Genomic DNA, 16,160 nt, shown 5'->3' on the forward strand with positions numbered 1-16,160 from the left:
AAGAAACCACAGATGAACACAGATAAAAGCACAGGAAACAACGCAGAAAAAGGCAGAAAAAGAGACCCATTTACATGTTAATAAAACCACACCAGGATAACAAAGTGCACACAAACAGCACTCTCACTTTCTCCTTCCTGCCCACTCTTACCTATCAAAAATCTCTCTCTTGTCCGTTTAATGACGGCATCCTTCATATTTCCAGTACACTCCAACAATAAAAACAGTTCTCTGGTCTGAATTGATGGTCCTGTAATTACAGGTGTAAGAGGACCCACTTGAACCTCAGAAACTGGTCTGCACTCATAACTGAAGAATCATCTAAAGTGCATACAAACTGAGGCAAGGTGGCGAACTCACTCAAAAGACTAGACCCGGAGTGTATGTTTTATTGATTTTAAAGCTAATTAAACTCAAATGTTGTCTGTTCATCTTGCTGATTTTATGGGTTTTCAAACAAAGCTTTGAAAAAATCTCAAAAGTCCTCAAGGTTTAACAGCTAAGAATCTTGGTGTTCAAGTCAATTCAATTCAATTGTATTTATATAGCACCTTATACAATGAAAATTGTTTCTAGGTGCTTTACAGAAACCCAGAGCCTGAACCCCCAAGCAAGCAGACAGTGGCAAGGAAAAACTCCCTTTTAACAGGAAGAAACTTTGAGCAGGACCCGGCTCACAAGGGCCAACTATCCTGCTGATAGTCGGCTTCTGTTGTGTTTGACTGCAGCCTATCCTTTGATCAGCACATTAAAGAAATCACCAAGGTTGCTTTTTTCTTCTCCTACTTACGCAACGTAGCAAAAATTAGGTCTTTTCTGTCCATTGCTGAGGTAGATGCCCTTATTCTCATCTTTGTTTCATCCAGAATTACTATAACATTTTGCTCTCTGGTCTGCCACATGCAAGTACAGACAATAAATAATGTCAACATGATCGATATTTTCTGATTGATAAAAATGGTGGAAATAAGCCACTTATAGATGAGTTACAATCTGCTGCTCTGAGGGTTGAATGGCTATGTTACTACAAAAATAAATAACTAAATAATCAAAATAAATAAAGCCTTCTTGATATACCAAAACACAGAGACTGTGGTACTTGGGGTAACACGAAGGGCAGTCTGTTCTCTACATTTGCCAACAAATAAGTGTGAAAACAGTGTGCTCCTGAAGCACGCTCAGTTCTGATTTGTTTTAGCACTTATGTATCATTTTATCTCCTTCCAACACAAACTGGGATTTACATCCACACACAAATACAAACACACACCATCTCTACCACACTGACTATTTCTGTGTGTCTGGCAGAACTTATCAGGGCAACCATTCTCACTCACTCACACACACACACACACACACACACACACAAGCTCCTTTTTGTTTTCAGTGATTCAGTGATGGCCATGAGTACAATAACCTCTACTAGCATGTGACCTGAATGCCAGCTGACTCTGCTGACTCATTTCTTGTTTGTGTGTGTGTGTGTGTGTGTGGGGTTGTATTTCAGTCTTTTCAAATTCTTTTCAAACATGCACAAAAGAATCTGTAACCTCCAAACTAGGGACAGTGTCATTTTAAATCTAAAAGAAAATGTAGTCTGTGTGAATATTGGAAAAACTTTCTTCTCCGTGTTTCTGTCACTTGCATGTGAACATGTGTGTATCTGTCACAGTGCATTCAATCCAATGCTTCTGTGAGGGAGGCTACACTGCACTTGACATCAACTCCACTGTAGATTACAGCTCAGGCCAAGTAAGTATAGATGCTTTTTGTGGTGTCCTGACAATCAGCACCCACACTCAACAGCAGCCTGAGTCAGTTCACCAGTCGCAAAACCACGACGCTTGCCCACATCCAAAGTCTTGTTTGTCACCATATAGAACTAAACTGGCAGTATCCCCACGAATCAAAGACATCAAACCAGATGTTCAACGAAACAATACTCTGCAGTGACTGACAATTATGAGTGATTTTCTGATTGTTTGTCTTCAAGAAATTGTGATTATGATCACATAAGACAACTGGCAACTGGAGCTTAAATTTCATACTGGAAGTGGATAGGATAGGAGCTTGTATACATCACCTGAACTGGCTCATTTTCTGAGTCTCATTTTCTCTGAGTTTTATGCTGAAATCCTATCCTCAAACCATGAACCATAAGAGATAAATATTAGTTGAAGCTGATTAAAAAAGCCCACAAAATTTCAGAATCTTACAACATGATATGGTTATGATAATGGTAATATTACACCAAAAACGTCCTTCAGAAACGTAGCAACATGAGACAAAAACTGTCTTCAACAGAGCCACATTTATCACACCAAGGTGAGACATCACATTGTGGGAAGCCATGCTGCTTTGGTTACCAGCAGTTCCTGAATGCATCGCAAAGACAACAATCAACTGAATTACTGTGATATAGAAGAAAATCAGAATGTGATGATTACGTGAGTCTTTTTTTTTATAAAAAGTTCCTTTTTTGTATGATTTCTGAATGGATTTGCAGACGAATTTCCTTTTTGGACACTGGATATCATGCCACCACTGTAACCAGTGTGCTCTCCGTCTCCCTTGTCAGACACAAACCCACCATCAGCTAGAAAAACAACGAACCAAAATGCAGGCCTGTTTTAAGATGTCAGCTTCTGTAATTGAGTTTTCTAACAGGTCCTCTTGGGTGACTTAACTCTGAAGAGTAAAGAGCAAAGATGCCACAAAAGATGGCACATAATCTGATTTGAGGACAAGAGGAAAAGGAAGACAACCTTGCATTCTGGTGAATTGGTCAACAAATAACTGAAAAGGATTGCTCCGTGCAAATAGCATCTCTTTCAATACGCCTACCAACCACCTATCTTCACTTTGGAAGTGTCTGGTTTTCACTGAGATAACAGCCAACGTGACACATTTAATGGTAATGTTTTGTTCTGGCTGGCAGGAGACAGTGGCAGATGAATGGATGAATGCTGTGAGTCGCTGTTTTTGTTAGTGACAGAAAACATCACTTGTCTGTCTGAACAGACATCACTGAAAGGGATTTCAGAATTATAGACCCTGCAAAGTTTTGCTCCAGACTATTGGGCCCCAGAGGCCCCAGGGTCCATATTTAATTAAATTAAAATAACATTTAATTAAATTGTCACAAGCTAATTGGAACAACAGCTGGCTGGGGGACAGGCAGTATTGGAGCTGGTTGGACTCAGAGGAAAAATATCATCAAGACGCCTTGTGTATTCTACTGGGCACCATGCATGGATACTATGGATATGCTGATTTGCATAACATGCATCATCAAGTGTAGCTGCAGCAGGTCAAACATGGATTACCCTGGAGAGAGCAAAACTACAGCTTAAAATCTTTCCCATTGGAAGAAAATGTTTTTTAAGGAAATATTACCTACAGTCAGTGATGTATTTTGCTGTGATGTTTGAGTTTCTCTCCCAGTATGTTTTCCAATAGACTGAATGGGTTGATTGCCAGTGGTCAATTAGATTATGTAGATGATGTAAGTTAAGTGTGTTACTTAAGTTAAAATAACTCATTGTTGACATTTGGTTGAAAGTTTGGACAAACCCGCAGAATTTATGACTGGACAACTGGCTTGGAGCCAACAGTGGTCCAGTATGAAAGTTGATGTATCAAAAACTATGGAAATTCAAGTTTTGGTGGTTGATTCTGTTTCATCTTCCATCCACACTGGGGACAAAAGAACAAAAGTGTAAGAAGAGCAGCTGTTTATCCAATACTACTCAAAGCATCTTTGCAGAATAGCGTTCTAACCATAAAAAAACAAAGAAAAGAAATAAGAGATCTTTAAAGTTTCTTCTGACAAGATGCAAACTGAGATGATTTACAGAGGTGAGCTGCACTGCAGAATGCTATCAGTAATTTCACAGGCAGGAAGCTGTGAAACTTATCTATTTAATTTATTTCTCTGAACATTTTCAAGTCTCTGTGAGCTACAAGTGCACAGGAATTACAAATGCAGATAGACTCACACACAGAGAGAACATCAGACACACACACTCACACACGCACACTGATTTTCCAGTCAAGGATATTGCTAATTGTTGTTTCCAGACAGATTTTACGTGACTCCAAGCAGCAGCATTTGTGTCGTGTGTGCCATTTAGTTCAGGAATCAACAGACTCAGATGGTCTCATCACCTCCAAATGCATATTCTCCAGATTAGGTGACTCATGGCTAAATTGTAAGATTTCATGCAGATTTCATGCTTTTGTTGTACAACTAAAAAGAACCTGTCACTCACTATAAAAAAAACCCTTAAAATCTTACCTTGAGGTGGTTGTATTCTCTCCATTTTTTAGCCAATCAAAACAAATAGAAGCTTCTTGCTAGTGAAAGCAAAGAAGCTAATTGATTTGTGTTTCCAAGCAATCCTGTGCTTGACTGTCCATCAAAAACACCTCAAGGTGGAATAAACAATAAGAATATATTTACATTATCATATATATTGTCCTTGCACAAAAGCAAGAAAAGCTCTAATGTGGGATAGGCTTGCTGAATTACTATGAGACAGTCCTGCTGGAGGGTACATTATGTTAAGACTGAGCTCACTTACAAAGGCACGCAAAGAAGAGAGAGAAGAAATCTGAATTAAACCACTGACATTGCAGGGAGTCACTGCTGATCTGTGCTTAACAGTCTAAATAACGACCTCACATGGACATATGGACGTACAATGTTATCTAAAACACCGCAACAGTTACTTTCTATCAGAACAAACAAAAACAATTCACAGCAAGATACTCAGCACAAAGTTCCAGGTTCGAATCCCGGTCTGGGCCCTTCTATGTGGAGTTTACATATTCTCCTTGTGCCTGCACGGGTTTATACCAATACCAAAAATATGCACATTAGGTTAACTGGCTACTCTAAATTGCCCCTAGGTGTGTGTGAGAGTGTGTGGTTGTCTGTCTTTGTGTGTTGGCCCTGCGATTGACTGGCGACCAGTCCAGGGTGAACCCCGCTCTCACCCGTAGTCAGCTGGGATAGGCTCCAGCTCCCCCGCGACCCTGACGGATAAGCGGTATAGAAAATGGATGGATGGATGGATACTCAGCACAATCCAGTCAGCATTTAAACTTGCGACAAGTTTCTGCTTGCCACTTCTGAGGTAGTGCTAGTTGCCTGCATCACTCAACAGAGTGTGCACTAAAAGGCAAGACGTGGATCATCAGAGCAAATGATGATGTGAACTGCAGACACGTGAATGAGTTGAACGGTCTGCATTCTTCAGCACAGGTAAGCTGACCAAGAGAAAAACTTTCCCAAGAACCGTGGATTTAACAAACTTCAACTGACACCTTAATGTGCTCTATGACCAACCTATAAAGAGGGGAAGTGTCAGTGGGGTGTGGTTTTTGGACTTGGAGTGGTAATAGTGACAATGACAGCAGAGCTCAGTACCATAAGACAGTGAACACCTCGTCAAACAAGCTGAACACTGCCAAAATATAATGTTAGCATAGTTTAATTTCACCCCGGTGGCTCATACCTACTTTGGATTTCACTTTCCCTGATGGTAATCAAACCCTCCAGTGCATCATATCTCTGTATGTGTGTGTCTGAACATTTTCTTTGACCATGATTTTATTGAGCAGTTTACTTCACACAGAGATAGCAATGTCATTTCCACCCAATTTCCTTGTATTTCTCTCAGGCTTGTATCATGCTGTGAAATATTGCAGAGGGGGGAAATGAAGTATGTCTTTAACTTTCAAGCTACTTTCATATCACTGAATTCAGGTCTGCCTAACTGAATTGTTGACTTTATTCTTCAAGGCAGATCGAATTTTCTGTACATGTTAATTTCTCTACCCATAGTTCATTTGCCAGTTTTGGGAGCCTATAAGTTCTCTGAATGGGCAAACTCACCCTGTGATATATTGAAATAAGCATGCAAGCAAACTGTTCTGTCTGATTTTGTGTTGGATTTAATCAGATAGGCTCCACTTTAAAAGCATGAAGCGAGAAAAAGGCTCTCACAGTGAAAAAAGTCAACAACTTAATTAGCCTAAATATTGTTTGTGGGGTTTCCAGAAATTGGAGTTACTCATGCATCACTGTCAGAAGAGCACAAACAAAGCTGCACACAGGTACTTGATTTCATACTGTATTGTGCAGTAATGCTGCGATTTCCCACTGGAGTTTGCCAAAAGTCTATCAAAAACACAGTTGGCAGTAAAGAAGCTTTAAAATCAGTTCTAAAAAGTTGGTAGAGATGCTAACCAGAAACCCCAAATCCCCTTGAAAACACACCTCACTTTTTTAAACTTAATACGACGAGCCTGGCAGTTTGCAGAAGTCTCAACAATGACCTTTAAATCTACATTACCTCGTAAGTCATGAACCTCCTGGTAGACAGAACAAGCAACCCATTTGGTCTCACTTCACTCAAGCTGATTCACAAGCAGTCTAGATTAGTTCTGACCTGGAAAAGGATCTCTCAGCTGTTGCTAACTGTGTGGCAGCTCTTAATTTTTACAGCTTAATTCAGAACTGCTTAGAAATCTCTGAAGATTTTTCTTTGCTCTCAGTGATGCTGGAGGGTTAGCAGAGAAGGAAGGGAGGAGAAACTCACTTCACATGAGAACGTTGTGCTAAATGCTGTGTTGTATTCACGGCTTTAGGATAATTTATGTTCAGCATTTATTATAACCCCAATGACTTGTGGTTGTCACTGTTAGCTGAGACCCTACAAAGTGAAAACAACTGAATTACAATGAATTAAAACTGAATTGCCACAACTTTCATGTCTCTCCTTTTGCGCACATTTAGTCATTGTGAACAAACACAATATCTACACGATATCTTCAAACTTCAGCTCCTGAAGACATTAAACAAATAAGATCTGACGTGTTAATTAGAGGTGCTGGAAAGTGGATTTTGTTACCTTTACACACAGCCAGCGAACTGTTTCCAGTCTTTATGCCAAAATATGCTAACCAGCTATGAGTTTGATCTGCATATACAGTACAGAGAGTGGTATCAGTCTGAGCATCTGACTAAATAAAGTCAATGGGCATTTCCCTTAAAATTTAAAACTATTCCGTTGACCTTACATGGTAAGTTGCTCTACTACAGAGTGATGTTTCTCAAAACCGTGAGACTAAGGACTGTGCAATTATTTAAGCTCTAAAACATCCATCTTTCCATAACAGTGTAGCAATGGAGAATAAATCAGCAAAAATGCATCATCTGCACATAACAAGAAATTAAGGACTTCTCAAAAAAGAAAATGATGCTCACCCGTTAAAGTTCTGTCTGAGCTCCTAATCCTCTCATCTCACCTCTGTCGTTGTTCAGCGTCATTGTCCTCACCCACTCCCCCTCTCTCTCTTTCTCATCTCCTATCAGAGTTATTCTGCTGTTTTTTGAGGACAGGAGCAAACAGTGACAGTCAGGGTGTGAAATTAACACCGGGCACTGGATGAAGGCTGCCCTCCCCTCTCTTTCCATCAATTTCTGGCTCTCTGAGGTGGATTAATTTGTCCATTCTGAGCTTACGGGGGAAAGAAATCCAAAATAATTCTCAACAAATCAAAAACTCAGTCCTTTGAAGTGACCAAATTTCAAGAACCACAAGGGAAAATGCTTAGAAATGCAGGAATACAATTTTTTTTTCACCTGCAGCTGCCATAATAATGGCCTGTGTCTCTTTGGCTCACCTAAACTTGAGTCATTCTGGATAATCACAAAGCTGCTTGTCAACTCGCTGTGTTAACTCTGGGTTTACCAAGCCAGCAATGAGCATATGAGGCACATGTGATATCAACACAATCATCAGTGGACTATTTAACTGTAATTATACTGTAAATAGCTGTAATTTCCCAGCCTGGAATCAATAAAGTATATCTATCTATCTATCTATCTATAATATGTAATAAGTGGTGGATACGTGCAGACATTCAGTTGGCAGGAAAAAAATGATACTAAGTTTTAAAAATTGGGAGAGAACAACTAGAGTGAAATGAGATTGCCTGAAAAAAATGAATATTGAAAATTAAGTTTATAAAAAAGTGTGGAAATTATGACTATAATTTCTATACCTCTTAATATATAATTTTAGAGAAAAGCAGGCATTCTGGGAAATGCAGGAAACAACAAACTAACATTTAAGTAGATACAGCAGGTTTAATAAAAAGTCAGAAAAGTTAATTGCAGACAACATATTGCAGTAACTGCCACACTGGAATGGAATCAGCTGCTGATACTCTTGAGTAAAGTCCCAGCGGCGGTTGGTAAACAAGAAAAAAAAAGCTCAGTTTCCTGCCCCGGTGACAGATCCTCATATATCCCTGAAGTGCCTCTTTTTATGGTTTGGCGAGTAGCAAATCACACTAAAATCAGACAAGATGCTGCTTCACTGCCACACATCTATCGGCTTTTTTCTCCATATTTCTCACAGCTGTCGTCCTGCTTCATTCTCTCCGCTGCTCGTCCGCATCTGAACTTTTGTTTTCCTCTCTTGCTTCATCCCCCTTTCTTTTGTATCCTTGTCTCCTTCCCTCTATCATTTCCTTTTCTCCCCTCATGTAATCTTACCTTCTCACATCTGCTGTCTCACTACCTCTTGCTCTCCCGAGGCCCGTGTGTGTGTGTGTGTGTGTGGGTGAGACTCATCTATCTAGGATGGGGTGCTCATTATGCTTCAGCAAGTTTGGATGGATGAGGGGATCTCTCTCTTTTCCTCTCCTGCCTTCCTGCCTATCTCTATCCCACTCATTCTCCTCATCCTCGACCTCCAACTGTTCTCCCTCCTTCTTTCCTCTTAGTCATGGTTAGAGGGGATCAAACAGACAGGATGGAGAGGACGAAGAGAAAAGGAGAGGGGAGGAGAGAACAGAGGAGAAAAGGAATGGTAAGAAGAACATGAGAAGGGAGGGAAAGGGAAGAAAGATGAGAGGAAAAAGGAGAAGGAAGGGGGGCAGCAGGGGAGGAGAGGATGAGAAGAAGGGAAGGGAGGGCAGAAACAGAGAAGAGATGAGGGAAGGAAAGGAGGAAAAGAGAGGGGAAGGAGAAGAGGGGGTACGGAGGGAAAAGAGAAGATATAAAAGGAAAGAAAGAACAGGAAAGAGAGAAGAGGAAAGGAAAGGCAATGAAAAGGAAAAATGAAGAGAAGGAAAGATGTGGGTAGAGGGGGAGGAGAGGAAAGGAAGGGAAGAGAGGAGAGGAAAAGAGGGAAAAAAGCAGAGGAGCAGGGAAGAGAAGAAAATAAAAAGAAGAGAAGCTCCAGTCTGTCGGTCCATCTCCTGGCTTTAATCAACTGGTGCGGATCGTATTCTGTTTCAATAGCTTTACTCACACACACCCACAAATGAGCACCAACATGCACACATACCAGGCACACACACACACACACACACACACACCTAAGTCTCCGCTGCCATGGCAACGGCACACCTCTAGCACCCTTGTAATCAACTTTGAAAATGGGAATAGAAGCGATGTGTTGGCACGCACACACCACAAGTAAACACACGCACACACATAAACACAGAAATGTAATTAGAATTAAATTCAAAACAAATGATTCAGTCCCCCCAGGGGGGACGACTAACTGAGACATGGGACATCAAAGTGCACCAGACAACAATCAAGCAACAAAAAGGAGAGAAGACAAAGTGCATTTTAGGAAAACGGAGTTCAGCGTGTGGACTCAAAAGGAAAAAGGAAAACCTGAAAAATGTGCCACACTTTCCTGCCTCTGGATTTTTCTTTACAGAAAACACTCTCCATAGAGAACGGACGTGGAGGGAATAACCTTTGTGTGTGTGAATCACACAAATGCCTCCAAAATTGCCTGTGACTATGAGAGACAAACAGAAAACAGTCCTAGATGAAAGGAGGTGGAAGACGCTGTCAGCCTAAAAAAAAAATAAAATCAACAAATCATTTCCTTCCTGTTTGTTTTCTTGTGAAAATAGGAGGAAATAAATAACAAACTGGAGAATGGGTTCGGACTGAGAAACAAAGTGAAGTAGACAGAGAAAGAAAAGCAGACCCCCCAAAACCAGCTTCAACCACCCAAATCTCTTCAACTATAGATTTTGTGTCGTTTGCTTGCTAAAATTGCTATTCAAACAGCTACGAAAATAATACGACTGCTTACCTTTTAGCCTTCAACAATCAGCCTGAAGTCACAATAAACCTATTAATAACACATTGAGGTTTGGTGTCTGAATGATGTTTATCACAGCTGTCACGCTGCCCGCTGTGTTAGGCATAGGCAATAATGTTTTTCAGGAAGCAAATTCATATCTGATAAGTCCTACAAGATAAGTCCAAAGTAAATGACAGGAACATCCATTAATAGAGGTGTAATCTCAGGCTTTGGCTGCTAGGTGGTCAGCAAATGATGACTCAGAAACCATTTTGATTGTATGTCAATCAGGCAAGTCATTTTTCATGGAAAAATAGTAAAATCTGCTCGTTTGAGCTGCTCAGACATGAGTATTTGCACCAGACTTTGACATCTAGACTCTGACATCATTATCCAGTCTCGGGTCCTGTGCAGGATTATGTTTTGACAACAAGACAATTTTGGATAAGACCGTGGATTCGACTGCACATGACCAAATGACTAAATGAGCACATGACTTGTGCTTAATTAGTATAACTATACATAAGTGCTAGTTTTATTAATGGATGTGTTTATTCTCATTTTGTGCCATATTTGACTATAGGTGTGTTATTTCCATATCTCTCCCCGTTCGCTGCATGTGTATATAACTTAAATATGCAACCACTTTTGTTTATGTAAATATTTCAATACACAAGTCCCTGAAGTTCCCGAGAGCCAGAAGAGCAACTTTATGACAATAAATCTGACAAATTTCCAACTCATGTTTGCTGCAACACAGGGATCACAGCGTGCGGGAAGGAACACAAGGCCGAAGATGCCGTCTTACCTTAGCCAACTGTGAGTTTACCCATTTTGTGAAAGTCTTCTTCTGAACGTCTTCTCTTTCATCTGCCGGAAGAAAAAAACAGACTGTCAGGAAAAAGGATCTGTGGGCTACATATCCGAGTGTGTGTGAAAGAGAAAGCATGTGCTTACATGAGGTAATCTGAGTGTACAGGTCATGTGAGATGCATGGCAGCAGTTCAAAAAGTACATAAAAAGGGCTCACACACACTTTGATGAGTATCAGCACACATCAGAGTCGATCTTACTGACTGACTGGTTGACAATCGAAACATGTTTAACTGTGTCTCTTTGGATATCTCTATGGATGTCTCTCTCCTTCACACACAAACACACACACACACACACACACAAAATGCAAGTGGTGCTCAGCACGATAAGAGCCTCCTCTAATCTTGCTCAGGGCTAATTGCACCCTCATCATATCAATCATCGTGCAACTTCCAGGCCAGGCCATCACCGTCAAACTCAAGTGAGTCAGCTCAGTTTTCCGACTTGTTGCCGTCATGGAAAGGACCCCCCCCTCCCCCGGCGATACTATTTAAAAATCATTACTGTGAAAATAGTCATTGTGGTGCTGCTTGCCATTTGCTGCTCATCAACAAAACAAGAAGCAGTTGTCAGCTGAAAGAAACAACATCATTATTTTGAAAGGCAAATCCAGTCTGAAAAAATGACTCATCAGTGCAGAATGAGAGTTTGGGTTTGTGAATGGGTCCTAATGTTGTTCTGTCAATCATTAAGTGAGAGTAGGTGTGACCACTTTGTATCCAAGTTTCATTATGGAGTAAAAACTTTGAGCCAAAGAAAAGCAAAAATTCTCTAATTGAGCCATAATGATAAGCACATGAAATGACCACAGTTGCTCCAAGAGAACTGTATTTTGTGTGTTATGTTTGCATGCTGACACACTAAACCAAACTAACAGATTTAATGACAAATACGTGGATGTAATAAATAGAAGTACTGAAACGGAGGACTGCATGTTGAGTCTGCAGTCAGACTAGCAGCTCTGTGAGGCTATGATTAGCAGTGCTTCAAGCTTAATGCTAACACCAGCCTGCAAATATGTATGTGATGATCCATAGCAGTTAAATTCAGACAGTAAAACCTGATTTTGTCAAAATAAAATCTCTCTCACAGTCCACTGGCTTCCATCTAAAACACCAACATCTCTGGAACAAAGGAAAAACAGCCTTGCTTTAACAGGTCGATGGCCAAGAAATTTTCCCACTTTCACTTGTTTTCACAAGGATTCAAATATCTCAAGGCTGAAGACATTTTTCAAGTGACTGAAGAGAATACTATCTCCGAATGAATTTATGAAGTGAAATTTGGAGGATGTTTTCCAGCAGTTACAACACTGAGACATTAACTTCAAAGTGAAAATGCAAACATTTGACTTGTCTGATCTTAAAATCGTAAAGACCACAAGAAATGATTTAGGAAGAAAAGACGAGACACCGAAAGACAGTGATGGTCTATAACCAATAGTATACCATGAATTTGAGGTACTTGCACTGAACCTGAGCCTTTTCATGCCACTTAACTACCCAACACATTTTATAATTTAAGCTGAAACTGAAAGAAAATTTCCATGTAATCATTTCTGTAATCTAATCTTATTTTGAATTGTGTTGAGGTTTAGACTGCTCTGAGGAACTGAGCAAAATAATCTGCACACTCATCTGTATTGAAAACAATAAAGAGTTGCAGTCATACACATAATGGTTTGAAATGAGCTCCACCACAGCCAACAGACAACAGTAAAATCGTGCTTTTATATTAATGCCAGAGTAATAATACCACGTGATCGCACTGAATACTTTTACTTTAAGTGCTTTCAGTACATTTTCAATGCAGGACTTTGACTTGCAGCAGGGCCTGGCGTCAGAGTATATGACCATACGGCAGGAGACATTATCCTCCACTGTAGAGGCTGCATCAGAGCAGCGAGCTGTGGCATGCGACATGCATTACAATGGAAATGACGACATGATGACTTATAATAACACCTCTCCCCCGCCTCTTTCATTTGACTGGAAAACGGGTCACTTCCTATTATTACGGATAATAAATTACACTCCCATCCTGAAACAGAACATCAGGTTAAATATTATACCAGCACAGCTAACAGTACTCTTTCTGTGTGTGTGTGTGTGTGTGTGTGTGTTGACACCAGCCAGGCATTGACTAATGGAGCTGATAATGAAACTTCTCCCTTAATTAAAAGGTCCCACGTTGAGCAGTGCACTGTGGCGAGACACTGGACACACACACAGGTATACACACACCCACACACACAAACACAGAAGCATGGAGTCTCAAGCACACACACACATTCACACACATATATCCAATGTAAGATAATGGCAGGCTGAGCAGTGAAGCATGAGTGAAACAGAAGCGAGAAGCAAACAATCTCATCTAAAGCAGGTAATCCATCCACATCTATATACAATGTGTGTGTGTGTGTGTGTGTGTGTGTCTGTTTTTTCATGATGCAGGATTCACTTGTCTATGCATTAAGGCATATGAGAGTGTGAGTGTTCAATGAATGCAGTTCCAGATATGTGTGTGTGTGTGTGTGTGTGTGTGTGTGTGTGTATGTGTGTGTGTGTGTGCGTGTGCGCATGCTTGTGGCCATTTTTGTGTTCTTGGCCAGAATTCCACTGTTCTTCATAATTTTATTATATCTGTCTGAAGTCAACTGTACCTAAACCTCAGCTCTGTGTCATCTCATCAACAACACAAAGTCTGTTAATTAGTGACTTAAATATTATGTGGTTATTCATCCTTCTGATCGTCTTTTCTACAATCAAGTTTCCATCCAAACGTGGGAGAAATTATAACCACATTTAGAGAAAATAAGCAAAAATGAAATGCAAACTGAGGATGTGATTCCATCCACTGCTGTTCTGTGACTGTTAAGGGTTGTTTCATAGAGAAAAACAGTTGGTGGTGCTAATTTTCCAGTCGGGTGCCATTAAACCATTGCTGAAGAAGAGGGCTGAGGATGATCAACAATAGAGCTCCAGTCAGACTTCAATCTATGAACAAACTGAGCATTTCTGTTCATTTCAGGTATTGATCTGAAGAGGATTACAGTGTCCTCATCATGTTTTTGTCCCATCAGAGGAAGTTTCAATGAAAAGGACATTTAAGGCAGATTACATTTCACTTTAGCACATTTGTCTTTCATCAATGCACCACATTTTCCACTTGTGCAAAGGGTTAGTAGTTTTTTGTGTTATTACAAATTTGATATAATTACCAGCATTTTGCATTGAAAAGGTTTTCACTTGTGCTGTAAAAATATCTCATCTCATATCACATCATCATATCTCACTGAAGTGAGGCATGTTGCTTTTCATTTCAGCTTGTGGATCATCTTTTATCACTACAGCTTTACATTATGATCTTATTGCAGATTGGATCTGATTACAATATGAAAACTGCACAGCGCATAAGTACCCTGATCATTCACGCAACTGTATACATGATTGCCTTGCAGACGTGTGCGCAACAGACTTTTGACAGTACACTGGGCATCTGAATTTAAATCTTTTTACAAAGAAAAAGCTGTCTCCTGTGCCTATAAATGTCATTGTGTATTAATATTTTCCTGCAGCATGTGTATGTTTTGTCTCAGTATGTGTAAGACACTGTGTGCAAAATTTGCAAACATATGTGTGTGTGCTGTCAGGCAAAGTGAGTGAGTGTGTGAGAATTAGCAGGGAGGGCAGGAAGACTGAAGCCCGATCAATAGTCCATTTAAACCGTTGTTCTGCCACCGAAACCTGCAGCAGCGTCTCACACACACACAGGTTATGCATGGACACACACAGATACATACTCATATTCATGGTGCATGCACACACAGCGACATGCATATCATTAAGGAGACTCCAGCATTAATAGCTTAATCTTGGCTTGAGAGAACAGAAAGAAAGAAATCAAGTGGAGGGGAGGTAAGGAGAGGGAAAGAAGGAAATGAAATCCCAGAAAGAGAAAAGAGAAAGCTGATTGTATACGGCCTGAAAGACAAAAGAAGAAGAAATAGGAAAGACAACAGGAAGAAATTAAATGAATGGGGAAAGATAACAAGAGACAAGAGGAAAAAACATCAGAGTGGATAAGGACAGACATATAGATCGACAGATAGAAGAGAGAGATGGTACAAAGAAAGAAGGTCAGAAACCTCGAGGACACAGAGTGAAAGACTTGAAGCAGTGCTACAAAAGATTAGAGCTGAGAATCATTTTGCCAAACTGGAAAACAGCCAGACTGTTGAAGTGTGCAGTGTCTTAAGTGGATGTGGTCATATGATGCACACATGATGAACACGGGCTTGGAAAAGAATCTATGTATCACAACTTCTGGGAATAAACTGTCCAGCAAAGCCAGTTCTTTGACTGAGATGAAAGCGTTGATGTCGGGCTACTAAATCAGTGTCTTTGTTAGTGTCGATAGACAACGCAAACCATCCTGTAAAAATAAGCCTGCGCCACATTTACAACCACATTCAGAATGGATCCTCCACTTGATCAAAAGATAGTTTCTTGATATGTGCTCCCACATCTCAGAAGAAATCAGCCGAGTACATGCCGAGTGACAGATCGCAGGCCTGCCTGCCTTTCATGTTTACATCACAAAATGATGATCACACTTCAAAAGCACTGCGACAAGTGGTTTCGAGTACGATTTCTTCAGGAACTAGCTGGAACGATAACACGTGTAACAATATATGACGAGAGGAAAAGGTAAACTGGCCACATGAAAACACTGTCTGTTTTCAGGTGTTGGGGAGTACTACAACATATGTGTGGAAGAAATGATTTAATGGTTTCCAGAGTCGCGTGAACTTTAACAAAATGTCTCAAGTGGATCTGAATACTAGAAGTCTAACAAAGGAAAAAATCCCTGTATAGAGTTTGAAAGAAGTAAACTTAGCAGACAGCTCCTCCACTCCAGGCTACGTTAGCCGCTGCTCGTAAAACCCACCCAATTCTCTAAACTGTCAGCAGTGGTGGTGCATTGTGGGTAACATAGGCAACAGGTTTTGTGCTAGAAGGAGAGTCTGCCAATTACAAAAGACAACACCTCGGGATCTGCTGCTTCAACTTTTGCATTTTATATTTTTATTTATTTATTTTCAATGTGACTCTCATTTCAGCTTTTTAAAGTTTTTTGTCGCAGAGTAAGATC

At 40.3% G+C, this 16,160-nt stretch overlaps 1 protein-coding gene across 11 annotated transcripts in view; it reads right to left on the reverse strand.

Annotated features, from left to right (window-relative positions):
- Nucleotides 1-16,160, reverse strand: part of dmd (dystrophin) — a 227,969-nt gene that overhangs the window by 150,035 nt on the left and 61,774 nt on the right. For all 11 annotated transcript variants that reach the window (XM_046382003.1, XM_046382001.1, XM_046382004.1 and 8 more), the window contains exon 2: nucleotides 10,936-10,997. In XM_046382003.1, coding sequence (XP_046237959.1) covers nucleotides 10,936-10,997 — 62 coding nt within the window. The remainder of the gene's footprint in view (nucleotides 1-10,935; nucleotides 10,998-16,160) is intronic.

This window comes from Scatophagus argus, chromosome 24, assembly GCF_020382885.2.
Source record: "Scatophagus argus isolate fScaArg1 chromosome 24, fScaArg1.pri, whole genome shotgun sequence".
Lineage (NCBI taxonomy): Eukaryota > Metazoa > Chordata > Actinopteri > Scatophagidae > Scatophagus > Scatophagus argus.